At 37.3% G+C, this 16,036-nt stretch overlaps 3 protein-coding genes across 5 annotated transcripts in view; all 3 read left to right on the top strand.

The window, feature by feature from the left end:
• Nucleotides 1–3,759, top strand: part of LOC116025833 — a 33,730-nt gene extending 29,971 nt beyond the window's left edge. The window contains exon 5 of the mRNA XM_031267202.1: nt 3,511–3,759. The gene's annotated coding sequence lies outside the window, so the exon portion shown is untranslated. The remainder of the gene's footprint in view (nt 1–3,510) is intronic.
• LOC116025805 (probable transcription factor PosF21) overlaps nt 1–16,036 on the top strand; it is a 43,767-nt gene that overhangs the window by 23,696 nt on the left and 4,035 nt on the right. The window contains exon 2 of one of the 2 annotated variants that reach the window (XM_031267182.1): nt 2,746–3,127. In XM_031267182.1, coding sequence (XP_031123042.1) covers nt 2,995–3,127 — 133 coding nt within the window. In that variant the 5' untranslated portion in view covers nt 2,746–2,994. Of the gene's footprint in view, nt 1–1,776; nt 3,128–16,036 lie in introns of those variants that run through there. The other variant, XM_031267174.1, reaches the window with a different exon arrangement.
• On the top strand, nt 5,010–15,295 carry LOC116025764 (flowering time control protein FPA). Of its 2 annotated transcripts, none has more exons than XM_031267109.1 (6): nt 5,010–5,570; nt 7,425–7,670; nt 8,029–8,145; nt 8,574–9,451; nt 10,320–11,662; nt 14,964–15,295. In XM_031267109.1, exons 1-5 carry the CDS (start codon nt 5,301–5,303, stop codon nt 11,641–11,643), a joined length of 2,835 nt encoding a protein of 944 aa, XP_031122969.1. In that variant the 5' UTR covers nt 5,010–5,300; the 3' UTR covers nt 11,644–11,662; nt 14,964–15,295. The 2 variants fall into 2 exon arrangements, with proteins under 2 accessions (XP_031122969.1, XP_031122960.1); XM_031267100.1 differs by having other exon boundaries at nt 8,571–9,451.

Genomic DNA, 16,036 nt, shown 5'->3' with positions numbered 1-16,036 from the left:
AAAAAAAAAAGTTAACAAAAGTAAGTATTTAATGGCATAATATAATTTTCTTGTACTATAAAAATATGTAAAATAAGAATGAAATAATTAAATGGATTTAGATTATTATTATTATTATTATCTAATTATCTAATACAGAGTTATAATTATCCTCAAAATAATACGTAGTAATAATATTAAAAAGAGTTAAATCCTTTTTTGGTCCTAGACTTATAGTGCATTGGACAATTTTAGTCCGGATTTATTAGTTTGATCACATTTTGTCCTGACTTTGTTAAAAGTGGACAATTTTAGTCCAACGTTAGTCAACCCGTTTGTGAGCCGTGAAATGGAGGGGTATTTCCGTCTTTTTTCAATCTCCCTCTCCTTCCACGCCGTCTTCCTCCTCCTTCCACTTGCGCCGGAGTTCTAAACTCTCCAAACCCTCCATAAACCCTTTAAACATGTTCAGGAATCTGACTAACACTTTCTTCCTGTTCACGTCTCTGTTTCTGACCGGCGCCGGAGCTAGAGCTCGTCGACGAGTAAGTAGATGACGGAGAATTGACGGAATACCCGCCCGCCGGCCAACGAAGGAGCAGCGGCGGCGGCGCCGGCGCCAAACCTCCACTGTTCTCCGGCTGACCTCTGGGAGGATATAACTTGCGTCAGCGCCGTCACAACGGCCGTTATCTCCCCGGACTGTCCATACCCGGAGAACATCGGCGGCGGCGCAGTCGCCGTCGATAACAAGTAATCCGCCTCCTGTTGTATCTCCCGTCGAATCATTTCATCGAACGACTCGGACGCGCCTTCCGAAGCTGAAGTTGAAGCCGAAGTTGAAACTGAAGCCGAAGCCGATTCTTCGCCGCTGCCCGTGGCCGGAAACCTGGCATACTCGCCGGAATCTCGTCGGTTTGCCACCTTTATAGACAAACACATGTACCCACCCAGAGGAGAGTGGGGAATTGATCAATGAGGATAGTTTCAGTATGTACTGAAGTTAGAAGAAATCAAGATTCAAGAGGTATGGGTGTTGGAAATGTCTGTTTTCTATAGGTGGCTTTTACCCTGGGAATAGGATTTGAAGAGTTTTATTATTTTTATCTGTCCTCACTGGGATTTAAGTTTTCTGTTAACAGTGAACTGAGTGGATATATTCATGGCTTGAACAGAAATTTATTAAGCTTTTAAGAAAAGGCACTGATGAGGCTTGAACAGAAATAATGGTGGTTCGTTGAAAACACATGGAATAGTCACTAACCCAAGGACTACATATGAACTATTGTTTGGAGATTGAAAAAGGACGGAAATACCCCTCCATTTCACTGCTGACAAACGGGTTGACTAACGTTGGACTAAAATTGTCCACTTTTAACAAAGTCAGGGCAAAATGTGGTCAAATTAATAAATCCGGACTAAAATTGTCCAATGCACTATAAGTCCAGGACCAAAAAAGGATTTAACTCTATTAAAAATAATTAAAATACCCTTTTCCCTTTTTCAGTTGTCGACAACCCCCTGTCTCCATTTCTCTCTCTCTCCCCCATGAAGAGCTGTCAAAACGGGCCCAACCCGTCGGGTTGGGCCCGTTTAACCCGTATTTTGGACGGGTTGGGTAGTAGAAATCCCAACCCGTCTCGTATTCAACCCGGCCCATTAACCCGCATTTTTACGGGTTAAACGGGCTGAACCCGTATAACCCACGGGCTGGCCCATATTTGATTTTTTTTTTTTTTTTTTAAACATAGGCAGATCGCAGGCAGTTACGGAGTATTTTATATTTCACAAATCACAATCCCTAATCCCTATCTTGCGGTTTCTTCTCCTTCCTCGCCTAAATGCCTAATTGGCTATTTCCCTAGCGATCTCCAGTCCTCCATTAGCGACGCCAGTCTGCAACCTCCACAAGCGACGCTCGTCTGCGACCTCCACCAGCGACGCCCGTCTGCGACCTCCACCAGCGGCGCCAACCTGCAAGGTTGCGACCAGCGACGCCGACCTGCGAGGCTGCGACCAGTGAGTCTCATCAACAGGCGAGTAGGCGACGGCGAGAATCGAGTCTTCGACCAGCGACCTCGACGTACCAGCACCGAGTCTCTACTACAGCCACAGCCGCTTGAGTGTGTTCCTGCGTGTCTCTACTACAGCGAGTCTCTACTTCGACCTGCGACCTCAACCAGCTCCGCGTGAGTTCCTGACTCCGTGAGAACCGAGACTTCCGAGAGGCGAGACTGCTACCGCTACCGCTTTGATTTGGTTGTGAATATTGTTTTGATTAATTGTGATTGCTACTGTCTGCTAGTGTGTGAATATTGTGTGAATATGATTATTGTCCTTATTTGTCAAATATATTAACCAATTTAATGATTTATGGATAATTTTCTAAGAGGTTGAATCTGATTGTGCATTAGTTTTGTGTATTCTGGTTATGAGTCTTCTGCAGATTCTGGTTTTCAATTTCTCAGCAAGAATTGAAAGATGAATGAAAATGAGATATGTTTCAAAAAAAAAAAAGAGATTGTAGAATAAGCTAGTCGGCGTAAGCTCTTTTTCTTCTTTCTTTATCATTTTAACTCGCTTTCTTGCTTTTAAAAATATAAGTTCCTCTCTCGTATCTGGAATTCACGCGTCTCCTTCTCTTCTCAGTTGATCAGTATTTCTGCACTGTTCTCTTGAATAGATAAAATTTTTCAGATATATATTTGGAGTTTTTGTTCTTTTTCCCGTTCCACTGATTTTACAAGTGTTTCTCTACATTTCTAGGGCTGAATTTGGTGAAGGAACTTCTATCTGTGTGTTTGTATGAAGTGATATCTTGGGCGCTTCTTGAATACCCACCCTTTTGATAGTTTGGGGGCAAGAAAGCAAGCTGTTCAAGTTACGGGTAGCAGAAACGGAGTTCTTAGTTTGAATTAGTCTTTGAGTGTTTTGATATTTATTGGGCATTAGGGTTTGTCAAGCTATTTTGCTCAGGTGTTGGAATTTTAGGGTTGGGTTTGGAGAATTTAGTGTATGGATGATAAATCTTCAGGCCATGGAGGGGGTTTGTTGCCTCCATCAGGGAGATCTTCGGTGTTCTCACCACCTTGTAGTAATATCAATGTAAAGTCAGAGCCATCTGGATCTTTCAGTTTGCCCCCATTAGGGCCTAAAACCCTAAAACCCTAAATTTACTGCACACATTTAGGCCTTGGTTAGATCTTCTTTTGGTTCTTTATATTGAAATTATGAAAGATTGAAGTTCAAAATACCCCATGACATAAAATTTGTGTATTGCCTGTCAACAATTGCAGGCCATGAAGAACAGTTTCTTAACAGAGTTGCAAAACATTAAGTGTACTGAGGACATGGCAATCAAGTTGCACGACCTTGCCATGAAGCGCCTAAAAGATAGNGATATCAGCCGTTATAGAGAGAATTTCCACACTTATATGGAGCTTGATTGTGGTGCGGGAAACCCTTAAATACGGACTACTTGACTGAAAGTTTTGCCTGGAAGATCTCAGCACAGAGTGATTTGCCAAACAAATTTTAGCTTTCTGAGTGTTTGTATAAGTCATGACTTTGTACATGTTCTTGTTTACGAATTTGGAGGAATTCTTAAAGAATAAGGTTCTGTGGCATCGGTCTTTGTTTTACCTGAGAGTAACTGTATATTACATTGCTACAGTTGCAGAAGTTTTGCTTTGGAGAGATGAGAAGATTACATTCGCTCATTTTCTGCTATGGTTTTTGATATATTACTGGTTTTTCCTGTATGGAAGAACTTTTGTTTCATCTCTTGCCATTCTTTTGCTGCTAATTGCTACGATGCTTTGTGGATACAGCGTTCTGCCACCAGTCGTGTAAGTATGGCCATGAAAGTTTCTTTGTGCCCAGACTTTGATATAATATTTGTGCATACTAGTTTCTAATTGGGATGAAGCCACCTTGTCACCTTGACACCAACTCCTTATTTCTCTGAACTCTATAACTTAAAAAGAACTTCTCGTATTGTCCCCTTCTACTATGTAGCTCACCACATGGGCCTCAGTAAAAAAAAACAAAAAACAACACTTTAATAATTTGAGTTTTTATGGTGCCTATATTATTGCAAAATTTATATGTTAAACTCCGTTTCTAATATGACCTTGCCTATGGCAATATATAACAATTGTTTTTTGAAATCATCGTTATCCAGTTTTTATGGTGCCTATATTATTGCAAAATTTATATGTTAAAGTTTTTATGGTGCCTATATTATTGCAAAATTTATATGTTAAACTCCGTTTCTTGCCTATATTATTGCAAAATTTATATGTTAAACTCCGTTTCTAATATGACCTTGCCTATGGCAATATATAACAATTGTTTTTTGAAATCATCGTTATCCAGTTTTTATGGTGCCTATATTATTGCAAAATTTATATGTTAAAGTTTTTATGGTGCCTATATTATTGCAAAATTTATATGTTAAACTCCGTTTCTTGCCTATATTATTGCAAAATTTATATGTTAAACTCCGTTTCTAATATGACCTTGCCTATGGCAATATATAACAATTGTTTTTTGAAATCATCGTTATTCAGTGTATCATCGTTATTTCTTTTAATTAATGAAAATAAACAATGATCATTACGTTAAATTGATTTTGTCTCTACAAATAATGCGTCTCACGTAGTGAGTAAATATTGTCAGATTTTGTCTTTATAAATAATGCGTCTCACGTAGACGTAGTGAGTAAATATTGTCAAATGAATGTGTAATTGAATTGTAATTATATTTTAGTGGTGTTGTAATGAAATATTAAAATGTATATAAAATTAAACTGAATAACAGTCCTACATATTGAGTGGATATTGTTAAATAAGATTGTAATTGAATTATAATTTATAATGATACACATTTTTGTAATACAGTAAATAAATACTCCGTAATTCAGAAAGAAAAATATGTATAGAAAAATTCGTTTTTAATACGGAGTAGTAAAGATAGATAGATACTCCGTAATACAGAAGGAAAATAAATAAAATAAATTGGGGTTATCTAGATCCCAACCCGGAATTGTTTCAAATTCTGTTTGGGATTTACGTTCCTTGGCGAGGGCGAGGCGTTCTCCCGGTTTTTTCATTCCCTCTCTCATCCGTTTCTCGCAAACACTCCGACGTCGCCGCACTCCCTCTCTCCATCTTATACGTATAATAACTTATAGACGAGACGACAGACGCCCATAGATTTGTTGTTTATCTCCCCCTCTCGCATTCTCCGTTCCATTTTTTCTCACTTTTTGTGTGCGACCAAATACGGAGCAACCGTTTTTGCAGTCTAGGGTTTCTACCATGGTGCCGCCTTTCAGATCCTCGGCGAAACCGGAGTTCGATACGGCGACGAATAACCTGTGGGTTGGTAATCTGACCCCCGATGTCACCGAAGCCGAGCTTACTGCTCTGTTCGAGAAGTACGGGCAGGTCGACAGCATAACCTCCTACTCCGCCCGCAGCTACGCCTTCCTCTACTTCAGAAGCCTAGAAGATGCCAAGGCCGCCAAGGACGCGCTCCAGGGAACCGTGCTTCGCGGGAATCCTCTTAAGATTGAATTCGCGAAACCGGTTTGTATTTTCGTGTCTCGCCATTGTTTGATGATGATGATTTGGCTCTATTGTTTTTGCTTTTTGATAATGGATTTGTTTTTCTGGATCTGTAACCAAATTTCATTTGTTTTAACACTTCACTTTGTGTTTGCTTTATTCTCGTTGCGAATCCCCTCCCCATTTTTCAGCCGTTCTCCAAACTTTATTGGTGAAGCGTGTAGATAACAAACACGACAAGTCTAATGTTAAACTATATCCTATCCTATGCAAACAAAAACAAAATCTCGTTGAAATTATTGAAAATTCCCAAGTGTATAACTGATTAAGTCTACCAGAAAGGGAATTCTTCGAGTTTGGTCCACTGCAATGCGTGACAACTCAAAGGCGCATCAATCAATCAAATTTCACACAAAAACTAGGGTTTGATCTTATTTCTATCAAATTCAAATATCCTGGGGCAAATTTTAGTTTTGGAGTCCCAAAGTTTTTAGAATCTAAAAACTGCAACATATTAATATTACTCACCAATCTGTCCTTCATTTGTGTTTGAAAATAAGAAATACTACTTTAGCAGCTTAGGTTTCCAATTTCATGCTCAGCAGATAATCTTTTCTGCTGATGATAAATCTCCTTCTGTGTAAGAAAATTGGCAGTGAGCCCATGGAAGAAAATTTTAACAATCAAATTCACTCTCTGCTGAAGTTTTTTTCTTAAGAAACCAAGTTTAACCAATTATGATCAAAATAATCAGCCATCCCTTTTTGGAAGTAAGAAATTTTTACTGTTTTAGCTGTTTAGGGTTTCCCAATTACATGTTAAAGAGCCAATCATGGATAAGCCATTGATTCAATCTGCCAATAAAATTATAATAAAATAGAATTGACTATCAAATTCAACTCATGGAGAAGATCCTAGCTGAAAGGAACCAATGCCCATTTCACTTTCCAGTTCCCCAATGACTATCAAAGAATGTTGGTCATACTCAAAACTTATATTCATCTTTTTGAATTATAAGCATAAGCATGGGAGTGAGGGATTTAAAGTTCAATCTGTGCATAATGTTGCCATCTTCAAGCTCTATCCTGGAGAATATCAAGATTATCTCCAGTAGAGGAGACACCTTATGATTATGTGCCAAATTTATGTGGTGTGTAGTAAAATCATAGAATAATAATAAGAATAAAAGTTATATTTGTACTGAGACAAAAGGTTATCTTCCAAGTAACCTCTGCCTCCACAATCCACATCCCCTGATATAGTTTTGTTCATAATTTTTATCTTGTGAATATGATGATTCCATTATTTCCATCCCAACACGATGCCTTCAATTTCCTTCCACTGTTCTGAAAATCCTGTGCGGTCTTAATGTTTCATTGATTCATTGCTTAACAACTGTGTTTTTCATCTTGGAGGCTTGGACTGAATGCCTTAAAATAAATTAAGGAATTCCCTTAAACATGGTCATACCCTTCAGCTGTCTCTTTCTGCTTGAGTTTGTATGACTGGGGACTTTAGCTTAGTTAACGGTGTGGTGCCTTGCTAATAAGAATATGCTGATGTAACTAAAAGAAAATGTGATTGATGCTGCATTATTTGTGTGGTCAATACCATTATCTTCCGTAGCTCTTGAAAATTTGTTATAATGAAAATCTGGAACAAATTTGCTCATTATAAATGATCTGATTGGACGATCAAGTTTGTAGTGCCTCTCATATGTGTTTCTTTTCTTTATTAAAGTATTCATTCATTCTGCAAGTGTTATATATTCATTGGTGTGGTGGATGACATCCATCACTTGATTTTTATACATTGGTTGTAACTTGTTATACCTCAGCTATATAATCTATTTTAAATTTTTATTCTCTTTGGTAGGCTAAGCCGTGCAAAAGTCTGTGGGTGGCTGGGATAGGCCAGTCTGTTTCTAAAGAAGAATTAGAGGAACATTTTAAGAAATTTGGCAAAATCCTAGAATTCAAATTCATAAAGGATCGGAACACAGCTTATATTGACTATGCTCGTTTGGAAGATGCTACAGAAGCACTTAAAACTATGAATGGGAAGCAGATCAGTGGAGAACAGATTCGTGTGGATTATCTCAGGTCACATCCTGCAAGAAGGGTTAGTTATACTTTATGAAAAAAAGGCTCAATTATGGTCTTAAAATATTCTTCCTGGGTCTACTTTAGTACTTTGTGGATTATGTGTTTTAAGTGTTGGTGTAATCCATTGATCTGGTGCTGGCTAATTGTTGTTCTTCCCCAATAGAATGTTAGATCTTTAAAGCATTTTGTATGAGTTATTAAGTTATTTAGATCCTGTGGAAAAAGAATATCTTATTAATATTAATCTTTGCTAGGTTTAGTAACTGAAGTTGAGCGTTAAATTGATTGTTTGGGTACTATTATTATGGTTGAAACTATAGTTCTCCATGTTTTTACATTTGATATGAACTTAAAGTATCTTCTCAACTTTGCAGGAGCAAGGTCCTGACTTTGCAAGGGAGGGACAATTTCCTTATAGGAATACTTTGCATACACAAGATTATGTGACAGCTTACTCTGAGCCTACACATGCAGGGTCCAAAAGGCCACACGTAATACTTCCTCCTTCCTATTCCAACTGGTTTTGGGCTTTCATTTCTGTGTTTAGATTACCTTTGTGTTTCCAGCACTGTTGCATTGCTTGTTTCTTTTCCTCATTTTGCATTCAGTGAATGTATTGAATATTATGGTAGTAAAGTTAATCAATTTATGGCACCGAAAAAGTGAACCTTGAGTTAGGGCACCTTTCTAAACTCAATTTAGGAATACTGTAAATGATTAAATGATCTAACAGAAAGTTGTGGTTGACTATTTTATATTGTGCTTGTGGATTGAATATGAAGTGAATTTCTACGTTCAATCTGTTCATTATTTTATTTTGTTTCTTAATAAACCTTTGTATTAGCATAGAATAGTAAACATTAATTCTCACACAAACTTTATTTATTCTGTGTTCTTCTTTACACTTTCTGAACAGCAGTTCCAGTCTCTGGGGGGTAGAAGAGATGGTCAGCCAAGTAAAATTTTGTGGATAAGCTATCCTCCTTCTGTTCATGTTGAAGAAGACATGCTTCACAATGCAATGATTTTGTTTGGCGAGATTGAGAGGATAAAAACATTTGATGATCGGAATTATGCTTTTGTTGAATTTAGGAGTGTCGAAGAAGCAATGCTTGCTAAGGAAGGGTTGCAGGGCAAGCTTTTCAATGATCCCAGAATTTCCATTGAGTTTTCCAGCAGTGGGTTTGCTGCTGGAAGAGAATATTTTCCATATCAACCATCGCCTATGGGCATATTGGATCATAATCGCCCCCTGCTACCCAATAATATTCCTGGGCATTTGCCTCCTCACAGTATCCATGGACTTGATATGCTGATAAGGCCTCAAAACAGGTATGATCCTGGTATTCCCAGCTCTGAATATCCTGACGTGGCAGCAATACATAAATTACAAGAATCAAGTCCTCATAATCTGATGGGAGGATCTGATTGGAGACGATCATCACCTGTAGCTGGAGCTTCTCCTTCAGGTGTGTTGAGGCCACTGAATAGACCTGCATCTGGTGGTTGGGATGTGTACGATGCTGCTTCCCAACTGCCTAGGGAATCCAAAAGATCAAGGGTTGATGGTTCCTTGCCTCGTTATGATGGTTCTCTTCCTCCTAATAGATTGGATGAAGAGCAATACAGTATGGGTTCGGTTGGTGCTCTTGGTACTCGAAAGCATCGCTTAACCCCAGCAGGTGTAAGAGGTACTCCTTCTCATGATTATATATGGCGTGGCCTTATTGCCAAGGGTGGGACACCAGTTTGTCGTGCTCGCTGTGTTCCTATCGGCGAAGAGATCGTATCTGAGATGTACGTTTTTATGTTAATTTTTCTGAAATTTTTTATTACTTTTGCCCAATTTATTGAGGTCATACATATTTAGTTTCCTGATTTTTTTCTAGACTAACTGTTGGTTTGATTCTTTGGTACATATATTTGTGTGTATAATAATAATAATTATTATTATTATTATAAGAATTATAATAATTATAATAATTTTGTTGTTTATCTCATGAAGTCATTCCAAGATGGCATAGTCTGATAGTCTTTGTTTGAAGTCAAGAGGGACTGCTCTCTTCTTGTTGATCTATTGACTAAATAAGTAGTTCTAAATACTTCTATTATGGAGACAAGGAATACTTTGTTGCATCAGTGAATTTTAATGATGTCATATAGAATTCTGAAGCATATGATTAAGTAATGGATATATGCAAGATAGATATTTGGATGAGCCATTGTATTGTCCTCAACAAGTGAAAGTATTAGACCTTTTTGTTATGTTCCTAGTAACAATCTTCTAAGTCATTGTCACTGTCATATAGGCCTATGTTGTCTGGTAAATCATTTGGTTTCTGTTATTTTTGCATTTTCTGGAAGAAGATAGAAAGTAGGTGGAAACAGAACAGTATTTTCATCATGAAAGTCAGAAAACATCAAGCAGGTGCTTTTTCCTATTTGATAAATGATATAGAACTAGTAAACTGTAAAATGGGCCCTTAATATTTTGAAGGGAGTAAGAAAATTCCAATTTCTGCAATGCACTAGTTAACAATTATGAAATGTTTTCATGATGAGATTTTATCTTGTTATTGATATTTTCTCCCCCCGCTAATTTTTATAATGGACTTAGTATGAAAATGTCCTGATTATGAATAATTTTATTTATTCTGAACTGCAGTCCAGATGTAGTCAATTGCTCTGCCCGAACTGGATTGGACTTGCTGACTAAACACTATGCTGATGCTGTTGGCTTCAAGATTGTGTTCTTCTTGCCAGACAGTGAAGAGGATTTTGCTTCATATACAGAGTTTCTGAGGTACCTTGGAACAAAGAACCGTGCTGGGGTTGCGAAATTTGATGATGGGACCACTTTATTCTTGGTACCTCCATCTGATTTCCTCACAAATGTTCTGAATATTGCTGGTCCTGAGCGTCTGTATGGAGTAGTTTTGGAATTTCAACAAACGCCTAATGCCACATCTGTTCAGCCACCACCAATGGACTCCCTTCAGCCTCCATATGCAGATGTGCCAAAAATGACTTCCTATCAGACTGCTTACAATTTGCCTCCTGATGATAGAACCTTGCAAATGGACTATAATAAGGTTTTACGAGATGACATTAAACTTCCTCCAAAAGCAGTTGGTCCTCCAACTAGTGAGGCTATTCCCTTGCATTCAGTTCCCCCAAGTAACACACTAGCACCTTCTCAAGGGGGGGTTACTTTAACTCCTGAACTTATTGCAACTCTTAGTTCTTTATTACCGGCTAAGTCATCTAATTCTGAGAACACAACAGTAGCTTCTACACCTGCGCCTGTGTTAAATACAACTGTTGCACCAGATAAAGGACATCCACAGGGTTGGAGATATGAACAACAAACTCCTGAGCAAGCTGGTCATTTAGCATCCCAGTTGGGTAGCCACTTCAACACTCAATCACAACCTATACCCCCAGCCCAGACTCATGCTCCAGTCTTCAATGTGCCCAACCATTCTGCTCATGGGGTTGTTGGGTTCAATCAAATTCATGAGCAGCATCCTTTTGACCTGCAAACACAGGCTGCTGCATCATCTAAAGTACTTACCTCGACCACCATCCCTCCACAAAGTGGACAGATTGGGGTTCCACCACATGTTGAGCAGCACAATCCAGTTGGAATGTCTCAGGGTTTGCTTAGAGGCCCTGGGCTTCTTGCATCAGATGCCTCTGCAATGTATGGTTCTGCAGTACTTCAGCAACCTACAAGTCATTCTGTACTTCCCAATCAGGTGAATTCTCAGCCTCATGCTAGCACACCACAGGCTTCTGGATCAGGGATTACAGGTCACCCTCAACAGCTTCAGTCTACATTTTATGGGGTAGGACAAGAGGGTTTTGAATCTGAGGAAAATAAGAATGAGCGGTATCAAGCAACACTAAGGTTTGCTGCCAATCTACTCTCCCAAATACAGCAACAACAGCCAAGTGGCCAAAGTGGCCAAGGGTCAGGGAGTCATTGAGATGTTGCCTTCCATCCAGGTAATTGCTTCTTGCTTTTTTTGCTTGTTTGGATGAGTTTCTAAATGCCCATGTGAAATGAGCTAAAATTTTGTGCATAATCTGCCTTAGTTATTTTCATTTGTTGATGGGCTCTGGACTTTTTGATTAGTTGCACTGTGGTTAATTAGTTGAACTATCTTGTTTTTATTATTTCTTTATTTAGAGCTATCCCTTCTAGAAAACACAAGCCATTGAGCCTACAAAAGAGCAAATGCCTTTAATGGTTCTAAACTGTACAGTAGTGTATTAATACCAATTTAAGAAACAAGGTAAGCAAATTATGAGCTCAGATGAAGTGATTTTTCTGTCTCTCACTTGATAGGAACCCAGTCCGGAGACTAGATAGTCATCTTATCTAGTTGTGGTTGGGTAGTTTCTTTAAACTAACATTAACATTTTAGCTATTCCTTATTTCAGTGACTAGTCTTATGCTTTCATGAGTTTCATACATGCAATTCAAGCCTATATAATCCTTGCACCAGTCTCATCTCTCATTCATATATATAGGCACTTTTGACTGGAAATAAAATGCATAGGTTTCATAATTTACAGATTGTGAGTTTCTTAGCGAAATAGATGCCATCACTTCATATCCTTCTGTATTAAGAGTGAAGGATGGAATTCTTTTTTGTTTTGGTCTATAATCTTGTCTGCCCTAGTTATGATATCGCAAGGAAAGAGTAAATCGGTTGACAATTTTGCTGTATCAAAATTTTACAATTGTAGTATAATTGTTTTCTTTTTACCCCCTAACTAAGTAATTAATATGATTTTATAATTTATAGTCTGATTGACTGGCTTTTACCTATGCGTATAGCAATATTTATCAAATGATTGAATGATTTAGTATTGATCTGTTATAGTGTGATCTATTTTAAATTTTTAATTCAATATGTCCTTTGATTGTGCTTGTTTCCTATGTGCTGATGTGCATTTCTTAAGAATTATATATGTAGTGGTTAGGTGTTATGTTTCATAATTTGTTACTTTTCTTAAGAACTTGCACATTTTCTTCCTATACTTGTGGGTTTTCTCTCTCTATATATATATATTATATATATCTATATATGAAGTATTAGCAGGCTTGGGGTTCTATAAAATCTTAAGGAGATATATTTACTGCATTCTGGGCTTCTTTGAACCCTGTCAAGTTATTGTGTTGTAAGTAAATTGGCTTTTATATACTTCTACTAAGCCTTAAAAGATATTGCTGGTTTGTGCAATTTTTTTTTTTTTTTTAAGATTAACAATGGTGGGTGTAAACCACACCAATGCAAGATCTCTTGAAATCTATCCCAAGGAGGCATAAACAACTTAATAGTAATAGCAAAGTATTAACAGTGATATATTAGTGTAAATCGATTCGCTCATAAGAAGAAAACTAGTGCATTGCAAAGGTTTTTCACAAACTTTACCCTAGTCAATCTAATAATAAGCATTGCCACACCAAATTGGACAAAATCCAGTGTTTTATAATCTTTTCGAACTAGGATAGCTGGAGTTTACTCAATACAATTTATGCGAAGAGGAATAAACTGAAAAACAAGTTCCCTGCTGGTGACCTTGGCTCAAGTGGTCCTAGCAGAGGCTTCTTTATTTCACAAGTTAACCCCCACCCTCCTATAATCCTGCACCACAAAATCCTGCATCCTTGAACGTAAAGCAGTACACATACAACATCAATATGTCACGCAAACTTTGCATTCCATTAATTTGTTATTGCGTGGGATCTGTCATTTTCGCCATTAGGTGTTTTAGTTGCTGAGCTAGCATGAGCTAACTGTCCTCCCAAAGTTATTTGCCAAAATCCATCACTTTTCCTAAGAACTAACTAACAGGCCAGCCAATTGTGCGACCAATGCCAAAAAGCCCTTTTTTTTTCTGGAAGTAATTGGTATTCCGTTTTCTTTTGGATAGCCTTTTGCAATTGTTTAAGTGTGGATATAAAGTCAATCTATTTATATAGGATGGTTGACACACTGGAGATTGAATAACAGACTTGACAGTTTCTTTGCCCTAATCCCTCCATATTTCACCATTTGAAGCTACAATGTTTTGATGTCAACAGACTGTGTTCAAGGGTTTAAATGATTTGAATGCAATTTTGAGGAATGATCAAAATTGGCAATCACTCTGTCTGTGTTTACAACACTGTATTGCATTGTTTAAATCAGAAAGAAATGGTGGGAATGCTCTTGCTCTCCTGCAAAAAGTGCAAAAGGATGAGCAGGGCAGTTGAGAAGTGAACAACATAACATGATGCATTAGTTAACTTGCTCTCCTTTTTCTCGCAAAAGCGATCTTCGAACTTTCTTCAGAACACTTTGCCCCTGTCTAACAATATCCTGCCTTGCCTTCCTATGTTCACATAATGAAGCTGAAGGATGAATTACTTGTGTTGATAAGCTTTACTTGTGTGTGTGTGTGTGTGTTATTGCAGAGAGCAGATGATATGTTAATACCTTACCTTAGTAATGCAGCCAACAGGTCCAACATCTATCTATCTATATCTAATGGTACTGGTGCGTATAACCCCCCGTTACCCACTGAAGCTACTACAGTACACTAACACTCCAGTTGTCTTTTTATTAACTACCGACAAAACAATGGAAATCTCTTAAAATCTAGGCTCAAAATTGGGTGGTGCCAGCTGTAGGTAACAAACTGTGGTGATTAGGAGTTGATTATCGTGTTATAATCCCAAACTAATGCGGTTGTGGGTAGGCTGTGAATGAACATACTCGTAGACAAATTGTACTAGTGTTTTGAGTTTGCAAACATCGTACTATAAAATTATTTTGTTTTATTTTTTAAAAATAAAACTAGGAAAAAATGAGTGTCCTGCGTTTATTTTAGTTAGGTACAGCCTTACCCAGCAAGCCCAGCCTTGGGAACAAAACTCACGGAACCTACGAAAACGTAAACGGGAACAGCTTTATACGAGCAGTTAAATTTGACTTTTGTATTCTCCTGTTTGGACGTGAATTTGCTGGTCTGCGTTGGCTACCCTGCAAATGCTGTCAAACTTCCCTTACAATTCTTCTATGCACAGCGTGATAAGAGTATCAACTACTCTGCGTAAAAAGAAAGAAAAAAGTAAAATATTAGCCCATGTGACTGGATGCTGTTCTGTTCTGGGCGGAGTAAATATTATATAAATTGGTTTTACTTTGTGTTCCCCGCTACTCTATTAAATAATGTGCGGAATACGTGAGGGAAAGTGGTAAATTCTGGGTTTAATTAATGAACGAAACTAAATTATTTTTTGTGGGCGTTGTAGGTGTGGGTTGAATTTTTTTGTTTGGATGGAGTGAGGTGGGCGCAAGCAATATGGCAAAGTTTCCGAACCGCGAGTAGTGTGTTGGTTTTGGTGGATCGCAGCAGCGCAGCGGGCCGAGAAAAGTATTATAAGTGGCTTTTGTGTTTTTTGACTTTTTGGTTTGCATTGGACAGATTGTTTTGTTGTTCGTACCTTTGGTTGGACAGTTTTCAGTCTCATAATTTTACTTTATTTTTTTTAATCTAATGTTCATTGGTAGCATAGCCGCAACCGCAAATCAAAGACGTTTTCGTTTGGAAATGAGTAATGGAGTAACACCTTTTTTTTTTTTATTTAAGCTCGACCAATTATAAATTGACGTGTTTATAATTTTTCTTTTTGGCAAAGTAATAAGTAATTTCAAAACATATAATAATAATATACTTCTTCTGTTTCTATTTAATTTTTTAATAATATTTAGTTTAGTATTAGTGTATAAAATTTATGTATTTAAAGCTAAGTAAATAAATACTATGGAGTATTAAGTACAACTGAATCATAATTTAAAATTACTTTTAAAATGTTAAGTAAAATAAGTCAATTTTTTTTTTTTTTAAAGTTGAGATTAGTAATGAATAATAAGTAAACATGTAAAATGAGATAAGTGAAATAATATAAGAACAATTTAAGGTGCATGCCAGCACAAGAACCTTTTGCACTTGGTATAATCATTCAAGTACTATGAGGATAAGAATTAATTATAATATGATATAATGTATGTTGTATGTGTGCAAAAGACACTCGTGTTGATGGAAAATTTATACTGCGATATAAATATTATCAAAGAATGATTAAATGAAAACGATTGTTCAATTAAAAATTACAAACTAAATTTGATCGTCGTCAATTCGTGTTGTGCTGATCAAAATAGCGTAAAATAGCGAAAAAAATATCACCATGACATGTTAATAAATATTTCAAACTAAAAATGCACCGCATCATATAATAATTAGTACTGCAATCATTAATATGTAATCGTGTAATGCAGCGTTACAGATAGGGATTACACTTGGATAGTGTGACCAAAAACATGG

This window comes from Ipomoea triloba, chromosome 1, assembly GCF_003576645.1.
Source record: "Ipomoea triloba cultivar NCNSP0323 chromosome 1, ASM357664v1".
In the NCBI taxonomy this organism is placed as follows: domain Eukaryota; kingdom Viridiplantae; phylum Streptophyta; class Magnoliopsida; order Solanales; family Convolvulaceae; genus Ipomoea; species Ipomoea triloba.
The sequence above is the reverse complement of the archived record's forward strand: the minus strand, read 5'-3'. Positions and strand labels throughout refer to the sequence as shown.

Bases quoted from the DNA above. Each gene is read 5' to 3' on its own strand.
- LOC116025764 (XM_031267100.1), top strand. From the start codon at position 5,301: ATGGTGCCGCCTTTCAGATCCTCGGCGAAACCGGAGTTCGATACGGCG. The intron at 5,571-7,424 runs GTTTGTATTTTC...TCTCTTTGGTAG, and splicing joins AGATTGAATTCGCGAAACCG to GCTAAGCCGTGCAAAAGTCT. The intron at 9,452-10,319 runs GTACGTTTTTAT...TCTGAACTGCAG, and splicing joins GAAGAGATCGTATCTGAGAT to TCCAGATGTAGTCAATTGCT.